Source organism: Mus caroli, unplaced genomic scaffold, assembly GCF_978045245.1.
Source record: "Mus caroli unplaced genomic scaffold, Mus_caroli_1 scaffold_17, whole genome shotgun sequence".
NCBI lineage: Eukaryota > Metazoa > Chordata > Mammalia > Rodentia > Muridae > Mus > Mus caroli.
The window spans coordinates 85,783,197-85,800,729 of record NW_028227272.1 but is presented as its reverse complement, the minus strand read 5'-3'; the positions used below and the strand labels follow the sequence as shown (position 1 = coordinate 85,800,729).

General features: G+C 38.4%; 2 protein-coding genes across 2 annotated transcripts; one reads left to right on the top strand and one right to left on the bottom strand.

Moving 5' to 3' along the window:
• Positions 1-8,548: 8,548 nt before the first annotated feature.
• Krtap15-1 (keratin associated protein 15-1) lies at positions 8,549-9,001 on the bottom strand. The gene has a single exon (XM_021185676.2). It carries the CDS (start codon positions 8,999-9,001, stop codon positions 8,549-8,551), a length of 453 nt encoding a protein of 150 aa, XP_021041335.1.
• A 2,950-nt stretch (positions 9,002-11,951) lies between these two features.
• LOC110312114 (keratin-associated protein 14) lies at positions 11,952-12,455 on the top strand. Its single transcript, XM_021185659.2, has one exon. The coding sequence runs from the start codon at positions 11,952-11,954 to the stop codon at positions 12,453-12,455; it is 504 nt and encodes a 167-aa protein (XP_021041318.1).
• Positions 12,456-17,533: the final 5,078 nt, after the last annotated feature.

Sequence of the window (17,533 nt, the reverse complement as noted above, 5' to 3'; positions counted from 1 at the left end):
TCTAATTATATCATTCAATATTGGAATAGTCATTTCTTACTTAGCAGGTAGGAAAATGTCATGCCCAAATGGGATCAGTGACAATGCATTACATCTCAGGCACATACCTGTGCTATCAACACTGTTAATCCTATTAATTTTGTTTACATTTTTTTTATTTGTGTCCTCCAAACATCTGTATGGGCATATAGTGTATGGATTGTGTGCTTGTGTGTGTGTGTGTGCTGGTGAGTACTGTATTATGCATTTCTAGAGGACAGAAGTCATGGGGACTCTGCCTCATTCCTCTAAGACAGGGTCTCTCCCAGAACTTTGTGCTATGATGGCTGCTGGCTAATCCCCATCACCCTCCCCTTTCTCCCCACTGAAGAGGGCTATGGATACAGACATGCACATGACTTTTTTATGAGGATGTTTGGATCCATACACGGGACTTCATGCTCGCTCAGGAAGCACTCTTACCTTGAGTCATCTCTCCAGATCCTGGTTCATCTCTTTGTACTATTTTTTCTACATTTCTGTTCTTCCATTTGTGCTTTTTTGGATTAAGTCAATATTCATAAGGCTTTATCATGTGTGTGTGTTAAGAGTAAAGTTCAGTATATACTCTTCTTTTAACTGCTTTAGAGCAACCCTTAATGGCATAGAAACTAAGAACTGAAAATTACTTTAGTCGAGCATTTTTGAAGAAATATATCCTAATACCTTTTTGGTTTCAAATGCTTAAAAATTGTAAGTGAGTGTCTGGCAACTAAAAAGTTTATAATGCATTTTTGTAAAATTATTAGATACCAAAAATGTGATTTTATTCTGAAAATAATCTGTAAGTTAATATATTAATGATTCAAAATTTAATAAATTTTATTTTAATTCACAGGAAGAATTCTAAATATTAGAATCTTGTTTTGCCCTGGTGAACAAAGCCTAGAAATCTAATTTGGTATGAATAGTGAAACCTTCTTCAAACTTTTTTTTTCCATTTATAAATAAAACTGATGGAAACTGTGAAGAAGAAGAAGTACTCCTGGTACTGTAATAAAATATTCCTTTCCTCTGATAGGACTGCTCCTGGAGTGTTCATGACTTCCTTTCTCCAACAAGAAGCAGCTCACAGGAAATATGATCTGGGTGCCCTAGGCTGGAACATTTGGATCACACAGCATTTGGAGCAGGAGAGATGGCTTGGCAGCCAAGTGTTTACCTAGATAGCAGAGGACCTGGGTTTAGTTCCCAGTACCCAAAGGGTGGCTCAAAACTGTCTATAGCTTCACCCTCAGGGGCTCCAATGTCATCTGGCCATCTTCTGATCCTTGCCTATACATGTTATATTGGTGCTTCCTCTGAAGCAAAATGCAAGCAGGTTCAGAGACCCACAACCAAACATTATGCAGATTGAGTCCAAACTGGAGGCCCCTCCATCGAAGCTCAGGAAACCATCAGGAAAGTGGAAAAATTGTAGGAGTCAGAGGGGATGGAGAGCATCAGGTCAGAGGGGGTGGAGGACATCAGGTCAGAAGGGATGGAGGACATCAGGAGTAAGTGATCCACTGAATGAACCAATAAAAGGACAGCATAAACCTCATTTGTCTCCATTTAAGGAACAGGTTTTGATTTTGCAAAAAAAGCCCATAAGGTGCCAGGAATAGACTCTAAGTCCCAGAAACTAGGCCATAAGATACCAGCTCTAGAGAAAGAGAGTATAAAATCCAGAACAACAGGAATCTCAAATGGCTGAGAAGCACCTAAAGAAATGTTCAAAGTCCTTAGTGATCAGAGAAATGCAAACCAAAACGACCCTGAGATTCCACCTCACACCAATCAGAATATCTAAGATCAAAACCTCAGGTGACAACACATGTTGGAGAGGATGTGGAGAAAGAGGAACACTCCTCTGTTGCTGGTGGGATTACAAACTGGTACAACCACTCTTGAAATCAATCTGGAGGTTCCTCTGAAAACTGGAAATAGATCTACTTGAAGACCCAGTAATACCACTCTTGGGAATATACTCAAAAGATGCCCCACCATGCCACAGGGACACATGTTCCCCTATGTTTATAGCAGCCTTATTTGTGATAGCCAGAAGCTGGAAACAACCCAGATGTTCCATGACAGAGGAATGGATACAGAAAATGTGGTTCATTTACACAATGCAATACTACTCAGCTATTAAGAACAAGGACATCCTGAGTTTTGCAGGCACATGGATGGAACTAGAAAATATCATTCTGAGTAAGGTAACTAAGACTCAAAAGGACATGCATGGTATGACTAATAAATGGATATTAAGCCAAAAAAAAAGTACAGAATACCCAAGATACAGTCCACAGAACTCAAAAAGGTCAACAAGCTAGAGTGCCCAAGTGAGGATGCCTCAGTCCCACATGGGAAAGAGAAGAAAGCAATCATAAGTGGGGAGGGAGGGAGGGACCTGGGATGGAAAGTGGATGGTGGGGGTAGGTAGGGTTAGAGGGGAGCCTGATCTGGAAAAGGACTGAAGTCGTGAGGGCCAGCAGAAAAAAAATGGAAACAGGCAACCTCAGGAAATAAGAGGTTGGGAGGACCCTCCAGAATGTACCAGGGACCTGGAAAGTAAGAGACTCTCAGGATTCAAACGGAGAGACCTTAGATGAAATGCTGCTCAGTAGAGAGTGGGAACTTATAGAGCCCACCTCCAGCAGGAAGACAGAACATTAAGTGAGGATGGGGTTACCATCCCACAGTCACATCTCTGACCCATAATTGTTCCTGTCTGAAAGAATTACAGGGATGGAAATGGAGAGGACCCTGAGGAAAAGAACATCCAGAGACAGGCTCAAAGTGGGATCCAGCTCAAGGGGTGGTCCCAAGGCCCGAAAACATTACTGAAGCTATGGAGTGCTCACACAAAAAAGGATCTAGCATTACTGCCCTCCAAGGGACCCAACAAGCAGCTGAAAGAGTCAGATTCGGATATTTGTACCCAACCAATGGGCAGAAGCAGCTGACTCCTATTGTTGAATTACAGAAGGCTGAAAGAAGCTAAGGAGGAGGGTGATCCTGTAGGAGGACCAGGAGTCTAAATTAATCTGGACCCCCGAGATCTCTCAAATACTGGACCACCAAACAGGCAGCATACGCCAGCTGATTTGAGGCCCCCAACACACATACAGCAGAGGACTGCCTGGTCTGTGTTCATTCAGAGATGATGCACCTAACCCTCAAGAGACTGGAGGCCTCAGAGTGTTTAGAGTTCAGGTGGCATGAGGGGTGGGGGCATCCATGTAGAGACAGGGCATGGAGAGGAGGTATGGGATGTAGAGCAGTAAGAGGCTGGACATGGCTGGGGGGGGGGATAAAATATGGAGTGTAAAATTAATTAATTAATTAATCAATTAAAAAATAAAATAAAATGAAATCCAGAATAAGATTAAAAAAAAAACCCTTCCAAAAAACAGGGATAACCACAAGCATGGAGAAATATCTAATCTCAGGATGAGCCATCTGTTCTGGGTAGCCCAATCTCATCCTATGGTTAAATATTCATTACATGGGAATGCAGACCACTGTCCACCTGTGACCCACTAGCACCCACCAATGAAATTTTAGATTACCTAATCCGTCTAGAGAGTTTACCTGGTTCCCTATAAGAAGCCCTGAGTGCCTTTTTCTGGGGTCATGATTTCAAAAACTGGTTCATCCAAACCCCCCCATGATGATTGTTTCTGCATAATAAATGTCTTTTGTTTTTGTATACTATGAGAGTCTGTGGTCTTCCTTCAGTGATTTCCAGACCCTTTCACTAATCTAGGTTCAGAGGGGTTCTTAGAGACTAAAGCAACAAGTACAGTGCCTGCATGCGTCTGCAGATAAGTGTTGGCTCTTAGCTTGGTGTTTCTGTGGGACTCTTTTAAACAGTGGAAGTAAATGTGCCTCTGACTCTTTTGCCTGCTCATGGAACTCTTTTCCTCCTGTTGGGTTGCCTTATCCAGACTTCATATGAGAATTTGTGCATCGTCTTTTTGTATCTTGTTTTGTTGTGTTTTATTTTTTTTTTCTCTTGGAGACCTGCTCTTTTCTGAAGAGGAAATGGAGGAGGAGCAGATCTAGGAGAGAGGGGAGATGGACTGGAGACTAAGAAACTGTGATCGAGATTTATTGTATGAGTGAAGAATCTATTTTCAGTAAAAAAAATAAGTTTAAAAAGGAAAGATAAATGAAACAATGGTACTTTATCAGTCCAGGACAATTTCTGAAGAAACTTTAACAACCCTTAAAACTTATATATACATATATGTATACATACATAAAATATAAAACATAAATCATAAGACATAAAATATATAACAATATATAATATATATGTATATATAATATATGAAATAATGAAACATTTTCAGTTACAAGATTTCCTGTAGGTGATCATTCGTATGGAAGATTCAAGCCTCCTCTGATGGATTCTTTTGGAAAACTGGTAAAAGTTGGAAGTAAGCTATTGCAGATACACACAAAACCTTTCTATTAAAATTCTAGCCAGAGTTACTATGAATGATAGGCAGTACTGAAAACTTTATCTTAATATAATCCTGACTGAAAAAAATCAATTAAGAATTTTATTAAAATTATCCACTATATCCCCACCTCAATAAATGCCACATTTGGGTTTGAAATTGCTACTTGGAAGTTTCTAATAATCTTCCTATCACACAGTGTTGTATTAAATTACTCATTCTGTACCCACAGAAACTGCATTGGCAGTTCCAGATCCAGCTCTTTTCCTCACGTATGCTGTAAGGTGACATCCCAGAACTACATCAAATGATTCTTTTCACTGTCAACAGTCATCTTGTCCTCCATGTGATTTTTCTATATCCACAATTATTATTTAGACCCTGAATTGAGTTTTACCTTTTTGGGGAAATCTCTTCCATTCTAATTGCTTTTCTTATTACATCTGAATAGATACTATTTGCTTCTTTTTGTTCTAGAGCACTCAGATGTGCTGTCAAGCTACTTCATAACTGTAATCTTCTAGTGTTATGAATCATAATGTAAATATCTGTGTTTTCTGATAGTTTTAAGCAACCCCTGTGAAAGGCCATTCAACCTCAAAAGTATTGAGATCCACAGGTTGAGAACCCCTGGCCTAGAGAGAATATTTTGCAAATTCTTGGATATTTTTCTTGTCACAACTGGACATTACTACTGATATCTAAATGAAGAGGTCATTTCACATCAGTACATCAGACACACTTGAATTCTAATAGAGAGTATCCAACACAAATATAAAAAGAGACAAAACACAGAGAATGCAAAACATAAAATTTTTGGTTTAAGCACAAAAATCCCATTTCTGAAAGGTAGGAAATGAAAACAGTGATGTCATGACAAGAGAGGTCACAGAAGAACAAATAAACTTGAAAACCATGTTGGTCAAGAACAGCACAAAATGGACACATCAGTCGAGAATCTCTAGGTGCCACTGTATGCAGTTGGACTTCATGCACAGCTGTGTTCTCACCAGCTCTTCACTGGGGAGTACAGAGGGATCACTGACACAAAATGTCAACCATTTGACTATGCACAGATGTCTTAGTAGGAAAGTTACAAATCCCGCTGAATAATAGATGATTCTGAAAATCTCATGTAAGTTTCACATTAGAATCTAAGATTATAAAAATTATCTCTGAAAATAAGTTTTAGAAATTAATAGGAAGATTATGAGTAAAGAGTTTCATTTGTTCCTGCTTCAGGTCCTTTGACAGCCTGTAGATTTTATTCTTATGAAAAAGTCTATCAGTAACCAGGTTTTCTAGGAACTGGACACTGACGGTTAATTTTACATGCCACTGTCTCAGTTGTGGTGTGTTTGATCAAACATAAATTTGAAGTCACTATAAAGGTATTTTGTAGACACACTCCAATTTATAGTTTGGTTGGCCCAAACTAAAGGTAATTGTCATGATGAAAACTTCAGTTAATGGACTAAAACAAGTAGAAGAAGGAAAACGATTTTTGCAGAGAATATAAAAGGAATGTTTCTAGGCTATAACAGATTATCTTCATGGATTTTCAGCTTATGATACCATATAGCAATGTGAGTTGCTTTGAATATCTCTCTGGAACAAAGGAGAATGATAGGGATGAATGAAAAAGGGGTAGGCATGAAGGGAAGAAAAGAAGGAGAGAGAAAGGGAAGGGGTGGGACAGAGTCAGGAAGGAAGAGAGGAAGAGAGAGGGGAAGGGAGGGAAGAAGGAGAGAGAGAGAGAGAGAGAGAGAGAGAGAGAGAGAGAGAGAGAGAGAGAGAGAGGAGAGACAGAATATCCCTATACAAAACTTCTTTATAATGAAATTGACACTATTCAGATAAAGGAGACACCTTACATTAGACTGCTACAATAAGACATTATAGATTACATAGGTTAAACAAGTATTTGTTGCTTACAGTTCTAGAGATGAAGAAATGCAAGAACATGTATTAGCTAGTTGAGTTCCTGTCCTTGAATAGGGCTTACTTTCTCTGTGTTTGTGGATGATCCCTTCTCTCTGTATCCTCACATGGCAGAAACTAGAGAAAGCAAGCATGCCATCCTGTCTTTTCCATGTGAACCCTAATCCAACACAAAGAAAGAGCTGGTGTTTCAAACCTAATTATGTATAAAAGGCCCCGTATGAGATCCTGCTTAGGGGCATTAAACTTGCTCTACCTGAGGCATTCATACAAATATCTATCCCAGAGAGTGTGATAACTGAAAATGTTAAATTTTAAAGACTTTCCCCAATCAATAGCCTCCAGACATTCTGCTAATAAAACAAAGTGTTCAACATTCCTGCATTAATAATGAATTTGCTAACAACATAGCTTTTTGGCATCTTCAAAGAAAGGTGTTAGACGTGCGTGAGATCATGAGCAAGTTGATTTAAAGTGTCATCTTTCCAAGAAGAGGGATATTGTGAATGTTAGTGGGCATAGCAAAGAGAGCACACAGAAATACACAACTCCATAGCAAAAGAAATGTCTCCATATATAAACTGTTGCTTCATTAAAGAGTTGCTTATATGGGTCTTTTTCACGACGATCTACCGTATGATAGTCAATGGAAAGTTTTGTGGTTTTACTTTAAAGCAAAAATTAACTGTTCAATTATTCTCAGTCCTCTGTCATAATCAATTACATAACTACAACTTCATCCAATGAAGTTGAATGAACTTGAATTAGTGAATTAACTTGTCACCGGCATGAAGAAAAACCTGTTTTGTGTTAGATATAGGGTCTCCTTAAATAGTTAACCTGCCAAAAAATTGTGTTTTTTTCTTTAAAAATCTATGTGTGGTGGTATATGTTTGTAATCTTAGCTACTCAGAAGATAAAGAGAATTTCAAGTTGCAAGATAGTCTGGGCAATTTTTCAAGAGTTTATTCAACATAAAATGATTTTAAAACCCAGCGGTATGTTAGTGATATGATGATGGCTAAGCATGTACAAAAGGCTGGGTTTAAGCTCCTGTGCTTCTTCCTTAGGGAAAGGCTTTCTTTGATCTATACTTCCTTCCGTCCCTCTGTCCTTCACGGAGCTTAGACATCCCTCCCCAGATACCTTGACATTTCTCTCACTCCTACTTTGTAATGACAAATCCCTTTCTTATAGAACCCTCTGTGGAAGATGCTCTAGCATGGAACTCTAAGTGATGTGACACATCAGTAGGATTCTTTTCATTTAAATGAAGTAATTAGCTAACTAACTGACTGACTGACTGACTGACAGACTGACTAACGCTTTCTGTTTGAATGATGACATTCTCTGTCTCTTAGTAAAACCTTCTTAGTGTTTCCTCTGAATTTTATGTTTTTAATCTTCATTATTGACTTGTCACGCCATGTTAAACTGGAATTGTATTTGTATGAGCCTCTTGAAAGCAGAGAATTCACACCTTTGTTCATCACAATATTTGGTATATAACAAGAACCCAATAATTCTTTTCCATTGAATGCCTCACTGAAAACAAAATGTCGGAAGTAATTACATGAACAAATGGGCCCATGAAGGAATATAAATCTCTCAAGCTATGAAAGATGACACGATATAGGGCATATATATGAATTTTCTTCCCGAGTGTCTGCTTTTCTGTCAAACAAAATATTAGGGGAATCAGAAAACAAAATCTGAGAACAGTTAAAGCATCAGATGCATTGAATAAATGTGTCATCCATTGGAAAAAAAACACTAGAATGCCTAAATTGATGCTACAGACATAAGTTTATTTAAAGTAAATGTGAGTGAACAAATCCTCAAGAAATGAGAGATGAAATTTAGAAAGATGGATGGTACCAGAAGTGATCCGAGCATTTACATAATAGTAACAATGCTAGCTCTCTCTTGTAGTAGAGTTGAAAGGTCAAAGGTAGGTTAAAGGTCAAGGTTACTTCATCCTCCAAAAATAATTTGCTTCCAGGTGTATCATGATGCTGAGTCCTGGGGAGACAAATGCTCATTGATCAATCCTAAATGTTGGCGAAGTCATTTGCGTTCCATCAGGTAGCGAAACCTTCACGAGACAACCGGGATGCTCAGAAATTTGACCCGCAAAAGCCAGAGCTGTAGCCTGGCTGGTAGTAAGATGACTGGATACTCTTAGAAGAAAAGTATCCTGGGCGGTAGAAGTTGGATCCACAGCCCTGAGAGCGAATGCCAGAGCTTCCAAACCCAAAAGCTCCAAAGCCAGAATTGCCATATCCAAAAGATCCGGTAAAGCCTCCCTGGCAGGGGCTGGAGAAGTATTGCTTAGGCCGGAAACAGGATGTGTGGAAGGATGCAGACCCCACACAGGGCAAGTGGCCTTCAAGTGGCTCATTGAAGGTCTCCTGCTGTCCATTGTAGAAAGCGGAGCCCAGCTGGAAGTTCTTTGGAGAATAGACTACATTGCTGGTGGGGTAGAAGGAGTTGTAGGTAGAGACTGGCTGCCTCAAGAAACCCCCAAAAGACTGTGAGGAGTAGTTTCCAGAGCTGCAGGTGTAAGACATGTTCTCAGGAGTTCTGCTTTCAGTTGAGTGGCAGCGGTGGATCTGCGAGTGTGAATACCGCCGTCTAACCTGGGCCCTTATATACCAGAAAGATGGGTGTAGTAGCCTGTGTCCATTTTAATGAGACTGCCTAATTAGGCTCCAGTAAAAAATGAAATACTTTAACCATCAAAGGACTTTTTATGAATGTGCACTTCTAAATGAAGGAATTTCATTAGTTTTCAAAGCAATTATTCATGGAGTAAAAATGCAATTTCTCAACATCTACAGTAGGTCGAATGAAAGCCACCATAATTGAATCTTTAAGATAGATGCTTTATTTATCCCAGGCTTCAAAATGTGATCAAATGGATGATGCAGCAATAATCCTGCCTGGTTCAACACTCTACAAAAGTTTGTATTCTGGAAAGAAAAATTTGATGTTCCAAGTTTAGAAGCTTGGTTGAAAACAGAAAAAAAAAATCCTCTTTTTATTAGTCTCCCTCCAAATGTTGTGGATGTTATGAGTGGAACAGTGCAATGCTAATCCTTAGAAGAAAAAGATTCACGTTCAATGTTTTTATAACACAATTTGTGAATTATGTTATAAACTATATAAGGCTGAGAGGACCATTGTTTGCATGAGTGCTTATAGAACATTAGACTGTAAAATATTTACATCACAGAATCCCTTTGTACCCTTTCTCTTTTCTTCTTTTGTTTTCTCCTCTTTTCCATTCTTTTCTCCTGGATAACAATTTCGTGGACTCATGTGTGTTCTACCACCCTGGGATATGTGGCCAGCCTTTTAATATTTTAATTAGAATCTTGTGTCCCCACACCTTCATTGCTTTATGGTGGAAGTTATTAACAAACTTAATAAGCTTCATTATGGAAACAAAATCTCTTTGTCTTCATAGGATACATCTCTTTTCCAGCTGGTGGTACTGGTGTCCCAGGCAACAAAGTAGCAAGTTCTGAAAAGTTATCGTATGGCCATACTGCTTTTCTTTTATTTTTATTTAATTTTTATTACACATGGTTTAAACATAATTAAGGAATGTGAAGAATATCTGTCTTGTGTCAATGCCATGAAAGGATTAAGACTTAGAATTCATGGTGACAAATGACCCTTAGGTACAGCACATGGGTAGGGAAAGGTATCAAATGAGATGGAAATGTGAAGACATTATTTTGGAGTTGTTTATGTTGTGTATCTATCAATTAGCGTATATATTCTTCCTAGAAAATGAAGTGTTAAGATGTTTCTGTACTGTTCCACAAGGTGCAGCATAGCTTACTGTAGAGATGGTTTACTGGTACAGGAAATTGCCTAAGTAACCTTGGAGAAATGCAAAGACGTTGTGTGCCATCGTTCTCAGCACAAATTACACACTGAAAATGAGCTGAGACTAATTTCATGAAAAGTTATGATTACTTGGTCTAAAATTTAAGGACAAATTTTGAAAAATGAGCTGTTCTTCTAGGGTTCCAGGAATACTGAATCAGATTTCTGTTAATAGAATTCCAATCTGATCTTTTTAAAGAAGAAGAAGAAGAAGAAGAAGAAGAAGAAGAAGAAGAAGAAGAAGAAGAAGAAGAAGAAGAAGAAGAAGCAGAAGCAGAAGCAGAAGCAGAACCCAAACTGGACACATTTGCTAACATCTCTCAAACTGTAGATTTTATGAGTCTGAACATATTAATTTAATGAAGGAAAGAAAGAAAATGATGCTCTCTCACACAAAGTAGTAGAGGGAAATGTTGTTCTTTAAAGTGAAATAAACAGCATTGCAGCCATCCCAAGGCAGCCATCTGCAGGTTCCCCTCCCCACCTCTGGGCATCAGTCTTCATTAGACTCTTACACCGAGGTGGAAGACAAGCTGTGGAAATCAAGGAAATATGACCCTTGCTTTGGACAATTTGCAATACTTGTCAGAAGCATCTAAAAACAATTTAAGTCAAAGTGATATACGCTGCTTTCGGCCAGAGGAAGCACCTCCCAGCGATGGCTCCTTTTGGCCTGACACCTCAAGGCAATTGCTTTATAAGATTTTTTTTTCTTTTAGAATAAGAACCCTTACCAGGTTACAGAGAGTCTTTTTAGTGGGAAACAATGATCATAATTAGAGATAGACATGTCTTTGACATTATTACCTCAAACGTTGTCCCTTCTAATGCATTTTTACCATCTTAGATAAATAATCTTTAACATTCAAACTAGCACAAAGCATAAAGTGTTTAGCTCACTGCACAGCAAACCACCCCTACCCCAGCCTCATCCCACCAACCCATCCCCCCACACACACACACAAGTTAAGATGGATATTTAATATCTAGATTCCATTCTTAGGCAGGTGCATGAGAAATAAGAATCTCTCCACATTTCAGTTAAAATCACTTTACTGAAGTCCAGTCTTTTTAAGTCCTTATACATCTTGCATATCAGTGTTTTGATGACACTATTCATCACGGAAGCTTGCCATTTTGAGGCACCAATCAGTGTGTGTTTTTGTTTAAAAGAAATGACTGTGTGCGGATCAGCGAACAACTTTGCTAGCCAGATGGCAACAATTTTCGGACAGATTGTGCAACGGGTGTCAATTATTTTTAATTAAGCTAGCTTCCCTCAGCCCAGACAGTCTACCTCTAAAGCAGTTTTCTGAGTGATGTGCACGGTGACCTTTTGCTGAGGGAAGATGAATAACAGCTTTGAAGATTGAACACTATTACCTGAATTCCAGGGCCGCAGACATCACTGCTCTATCCAGTTGTGAAACCACACAAAAAGTAAATATGTGTGACTAGGATGGTATTCTCAATTCAATTAAAGCCGCGGGTAAATTGTGTTCATGCGCCATGGGGATGACACACCCAAGGACAGGGGTATATAAGTGCTTTGCGTCTAAGAAGGGCTATTCCAACTCTGAACAGTCTCCTCATCCCATCCTCAAAGTCCTAGCTCCTCTCAACATGTCCTGCAACAGCTGCTCTGGAACCTTCTCCCAGTCCTTTGGAGGCCAACTGCAATATCCGATCTCTTCATGCGGTTCCTCCTACCCCAACAATGTCTTCTACAGCACTGACCTCCAAACTCCCATCACCCACCAGCTGGGCTCTTCTCTTCAAAGTGGGTGCCAGGAAACCTTCTGTGAGCCCACCAACTGCCAGACAGCCTATGTGGTCTCCAGACCCTGCCAGAGGCCTTTCTACAGTCAGAGGATTCGAGGGCCCTGCAGCCCCTGCCAGTCAACTTTCTCAGGATCCCTGGGATTTGGTTCCAGGGGTTTCCAGTCTTTTGGCTGTGGCTACCCATCCCAGGGCTTTGGATCCCATGGTTTCCAATCAGTGGGATGTGGTACCCCTACTTTCTCATCCCTAAATTGTGGATCCAGCTTTTACCGCCCAACCTGCTTCTCTACCAAAAGCTGCCAGTCCTTTTCTTTTCAGCCAACCTGTAGGACTGGCTTCTTCTGATCTCTATTGGGAAAATTAGAAATGTAAAAGGTGCCTACTACCTACTGTGTTAAGAGCCATACTGTCTTTAGAGTTTCTATATTAGTCTAGAGATTTGACTTCTACTCATGAGTTCCTGTAATTGGAAAATGTATTTGATTAGAGAAAGATGCTAAATTGTTTTCTTGTATATTATAGGTATGCAAAAACCAAGCATAATTCTTTCTTCACGTATCTCTTAGTAATTACTCAGACTTCCGGTCTTGATTCTTGCAAAGAGGAAGGTTGTAAGTTTAAATAAAAATATGCAACTAGACTTCTTTATGTCTTGTGAATACCATTATTGTTACTTTCATTTTCTTGTCTTCAAAACTACTTCAGAACATCTCCCTGGGCTTTGTTGTATCGTGAACCTGACATGTTATTTGTATAGAGTTAAGTTATCCTTTTGTATTTGAAGGATTTTTTTTTCAACTTTTCTGTCTTCTCCATCTGTTAATACATCACACACTGAAATGAAGAGAGCACCTTATTAGAATAACAAACTTAGATCTGCGATTTTTTTTCCACATGGTGCTATGTAGTGTTGGGAGAAAGATTATCCTTATGAAATACATTCTAAAATATGTGCAAAGTTACAGGTGGGTAAGAAGTTACATGATCATGAATTAGGTGGAGATGGGGTCCAGTCCCCCATCTTCACGGCCACATAAACAGAGCTTCTAAATGAAATCTCTAACACATTCAACAGTTACTTACAGGTATAGCTAGCATTGTTCATATGTTACTTATATATCTTGGTGATATCCCAGTTGGGTCTTGTGACTCTTGGGTCTGATGAAAAGAATTTGGTTTATATACCTATACCTATACCTATACCTATACCTATACCTATACCTATACCTATACCTATAATATACATACACATACACGCACACATACATACATCCACAGTATTTAAAAGCCATGTAAATATTATTTTGTTTCAGGATCTGACTCGGTGCAGAAGTGGGATATCTTATTTGAATAGTGGACAGCGTCACAAAGGCTTCACTGCTGAATTCCAGGAACCATTATCAAAGGTGGAGATGATCTATGCCCAGGGTCACCACATACAATTTTTTATTCCCGTTTTGTCTCAGCATCCAGTTTTATTTTCTAATGGTCTCACAATCTTCCTTTCACTTATGACAATCAGTATAAGTTCATCAGCACGCACAGTGGCTGCTCTAGGGTACTGTCACTTGACTTCTGCTGTGGGTTCATCTAGTGTGGTTCAAGCTTTGAGAAAAGCAAACTATTTTTTGTTAAATCTGAAACAAGAGGAGTCTTCCATTATAAAAGAAATCTAACAAAAGAGATCATTTTTTTTTCATTCAAAAGAGCACGCAGAAGGATTACCATGAGAGAATTTATTGTTTTTATAACGTTGTGGGCAATAATAAAAAAAGACCTACATAAAGGCTGCGTCTTTCCCCTTTTTTATTATATATTTACTTTATTTACATTTCAAATGTTACCCCCTTTCCTGGTTTCCCCTTAGGAAACCCCATACCACATCCCCCCTCTCCCTGCTTCTATGCAGGCGCTCCCCCACCCACTCACCCACTCACCCACTCCCACTTCTCTGTCCTGGCATTCCCCTACACTGGTCATCTAGCCGTCACAGGACCAAGGGCATCTTTGCTTTTCCTTTGTCCACTTGTGAATGTAATGGACACATCCATACCCAACATGATACAGCAATACCCAGTATCTATCAGTAGGTGGGAGTAGTGGGAAAATTAGGTGTACAGGAATCACTATGTGATGTATTAACAGATGGAGGAAACAGAAAAGTTGAAAAAAAAATCCTTCAAATACAAAAGGATAACTTAACTCTATACAAATAACATGTCACGTTCATGATACTGGATACTGTGGTGTGAGCATACATTGTATTGTTTAAATTCACGACCTCTTATCGTTATTTTAGCACAGCGTGTATAACTTTACATTTTGTAAAGCAATTCTTTTCTAAAACAATTAGTTAAAAATAATGTCATTTTTAACATAAAGAGGATTTCTTCATTGAATTTGGAATGCTATAAAAGGTTAATTTTAAGCATAGAACGTATATAATAATCGGAAGACATTCTCATGATGGTTGATGCCATCACTGATTGCATGAAAAGTGAAGCATGTAATTTTATTGAATACACACAATATCTATGAGCCTGGAGACATGCCTTAGTGAGTAACAGAAGCTTATGTGATATATAAGTACAGATAGTATTAACAGAAGGAACTGATTTAATACATAATTACATATATCAAATTTTATATTATATATAATTTAAAATAAAAAATTAAAAGTAAGAATAAAATTAAATAAGAAGATTGATTTAAGTAGAATATATAAAAGTTGTACAGGCCCAAACTAGAAGAAATCCAGGCATGGAAGGAAGGGGTAGACACAAAGTCTCACCCCTAGCCATGGGATGGTTGGCAATTGTTAGCTGCTGGAAAAGGGAAGGTCAGCTTTTTGGTTTATTTGTTTGTTTAGTTGGTTTTATTTTTTGTTGTTTTTGTTTTGTTTAAGAATGCAGCCCCCTGGTAAACTGATCACACTTCAGCGGTGAGAGCACAGATTTAGGAGGCACAATTACTCTTAAATTACTTTTAAGGAAAATATGTGTGTGGATAGAGAAGGGAGTTAAACTTGGGGGAAGCTGGCTGGGGTGGGGGTGGGGGTGGGCTAAACATGATAAAAGAAAATGTTACAGGTAAAGCAAGACCCTGAAGGAACTAACTAGAAGGTGGTTGCTTAATGTTGGGAGACAAAAGTGTGTTTATGTGTGAACCTTATACCTAATTTTTCATTTGTTTTAAGTCATATTCCTGGTGTAAAAATAACATTTTATAGATAAGCAAACAAGCAAAAACCTTAAAGCAACAGCAGAAAGCAAAACAATCCATTGGTAGAAGACACTGTTACTGAGGATGAAAAAGAGTGGCAGGAGGGAGGGGGAGACAGAGATGGGGGAAGAACAACAACACAAAAACAACCTCTCTTGAAACTCTCTTCTTAAATCTAAACTTGAATTTACTTTAATTTTTTATTGTACTTCATCTATATGAAGCTAATAAACTAGATAGAACAGATTAAGTTTCCTCCTAAGATACAATTACCATAGCAGCAGAAACACAAATCAATCTTTGGTTATGATATGAGTTGTGATTTTTAAAACAAACAAACAAACAAACAAAAATTGCTAGGAAAAAAAACAACAACAGGAACTGACATTTTTATGAATTCAGATTATAATAGGGTTTTCTCTGAATCTATGGCAATCTTCCAACCCTTTTAGTGTCTCCTTTTCCTCCTGTCTAAAGAGAACAATAATCTGTCTCTATGGATGTGTAAATGTTAAGAAAAACGTCCTATGTCTCATAGTGCCTTGCTCCATAGAGCATGTTGTCAAGATGATGCCAGACAGGACACGGGCACACATATCACATGATAGGCTCACAGTCCTTCTGTAAACACATGTTTCTTTTGGTGTACACAACACACAGATATGTGGGTATCTCAAAAGTCACATTAGGGTAACAGAAGGAGCTCAGTGCCATTCTTTCCCTATGCAGTGATGAAAATCCAGGAAATTACAAAATGTCAACTAATGAGAGAGCCAATATAATGAGGAGACGTTGTTCCCTGTTGGACTGACCCTGAGGTGGACAACTGTGACAGTCTTTCCAAATGACCTTGAAAGTCTCTAGGATAATGCAATCCATATGCTGTTGATTAGGTCAAATTCAAAATGAATTTCTTTGGTAGATGTCTTTCTTCATAATTACACACACACACAGATACATACATACATACATACATACACACACACACATACATCCTGCCATAGTGTAAAATACCTGATTTACAGAATCATATGCCAAATTAACCGTCCCCAATCTCTGACTTCTGCTCTGCTTTCAGAATCAGACTAAGCACATTGAGTAAAAATACTCAATATTTCTTAGACATATTGTTTATAGGTCAATAGAAGTTGAGTTTGGGGGAAGCATCAGGGGGTCTACAACAGGTCCTGATCCCTGATAGTTGTGATTTTCCTTATACATGTTTGCTGGTAATGTACTGAAAAGATACTGTAACACAGAAGGTTGGAATTACAGCATTTACATGATCAAATCTACCCAGAGAGTTACCTGAACCTCATTTTTTGCATGCCCCCCCCAAAAGTCTGCATTCAAATACTAATAGACTTGGGTAGTTTTTGTTTATGTGTAGACACCATTTATAAATTATATAATATTTTATTCTTTTTTAAAGTTTATTTATTTATGTATTTATTTTAAAGATGTATTTACATTATGTATATGAGCACACCATTGCTCTCTTCAGACTCACCAGAAGAGGGCATCAGATCTCATTACAGATGATTGTGAGACACCATGTGATTGCTGGGAATTGAACTCAGGACCTCTGCAAGAACAGTCCTTGTTCTTAACCCCTGAACCATCTCTACAGCCCCCTAATATCTTATTCTTGAGGTGTAAAAGTTTAGTCTGAATCCCAATTGCCTTGTTTTTCTGGATCAGCAAAACTTCCTGTTACTCAGTTTCAGCAATTCTTAGTGATAGTCAGCCATGTCTTCAGGTGTGAAACATGACATTCCTATAGTTCCTTATTCCAAATGAGGATCATAACTAAATGTAGAAATATGTTTTCAAAGACAATTTGAAAAGGTGATTTGACATGTAATGAATTCCCCAACATATGAATGCAAATCCATAAGCAAATTAGTAATAAAGTGACCAATACATTGAGGTTTCAGAATGCATACATTTATTAGATTAAAATTTTGAGTTTTCAACTGCCCTTGGATGAAAACCAAACTACATGTATCATTATTTTTCCATAGTAAAGAGAGAAAGGAATAATTGGAGGTTACCCACAAATTCCAAAATCTCCCAGTAATTGAGAATGAGAGAAACAGTTAATGGAAGAAATAACAGATAGCAAGAAGAGGTAAGCAAGAAACAATTTTTGGAGGGCATACAGACTTTTACTTATATATTGCATGAAGGAAGAGAGGGGC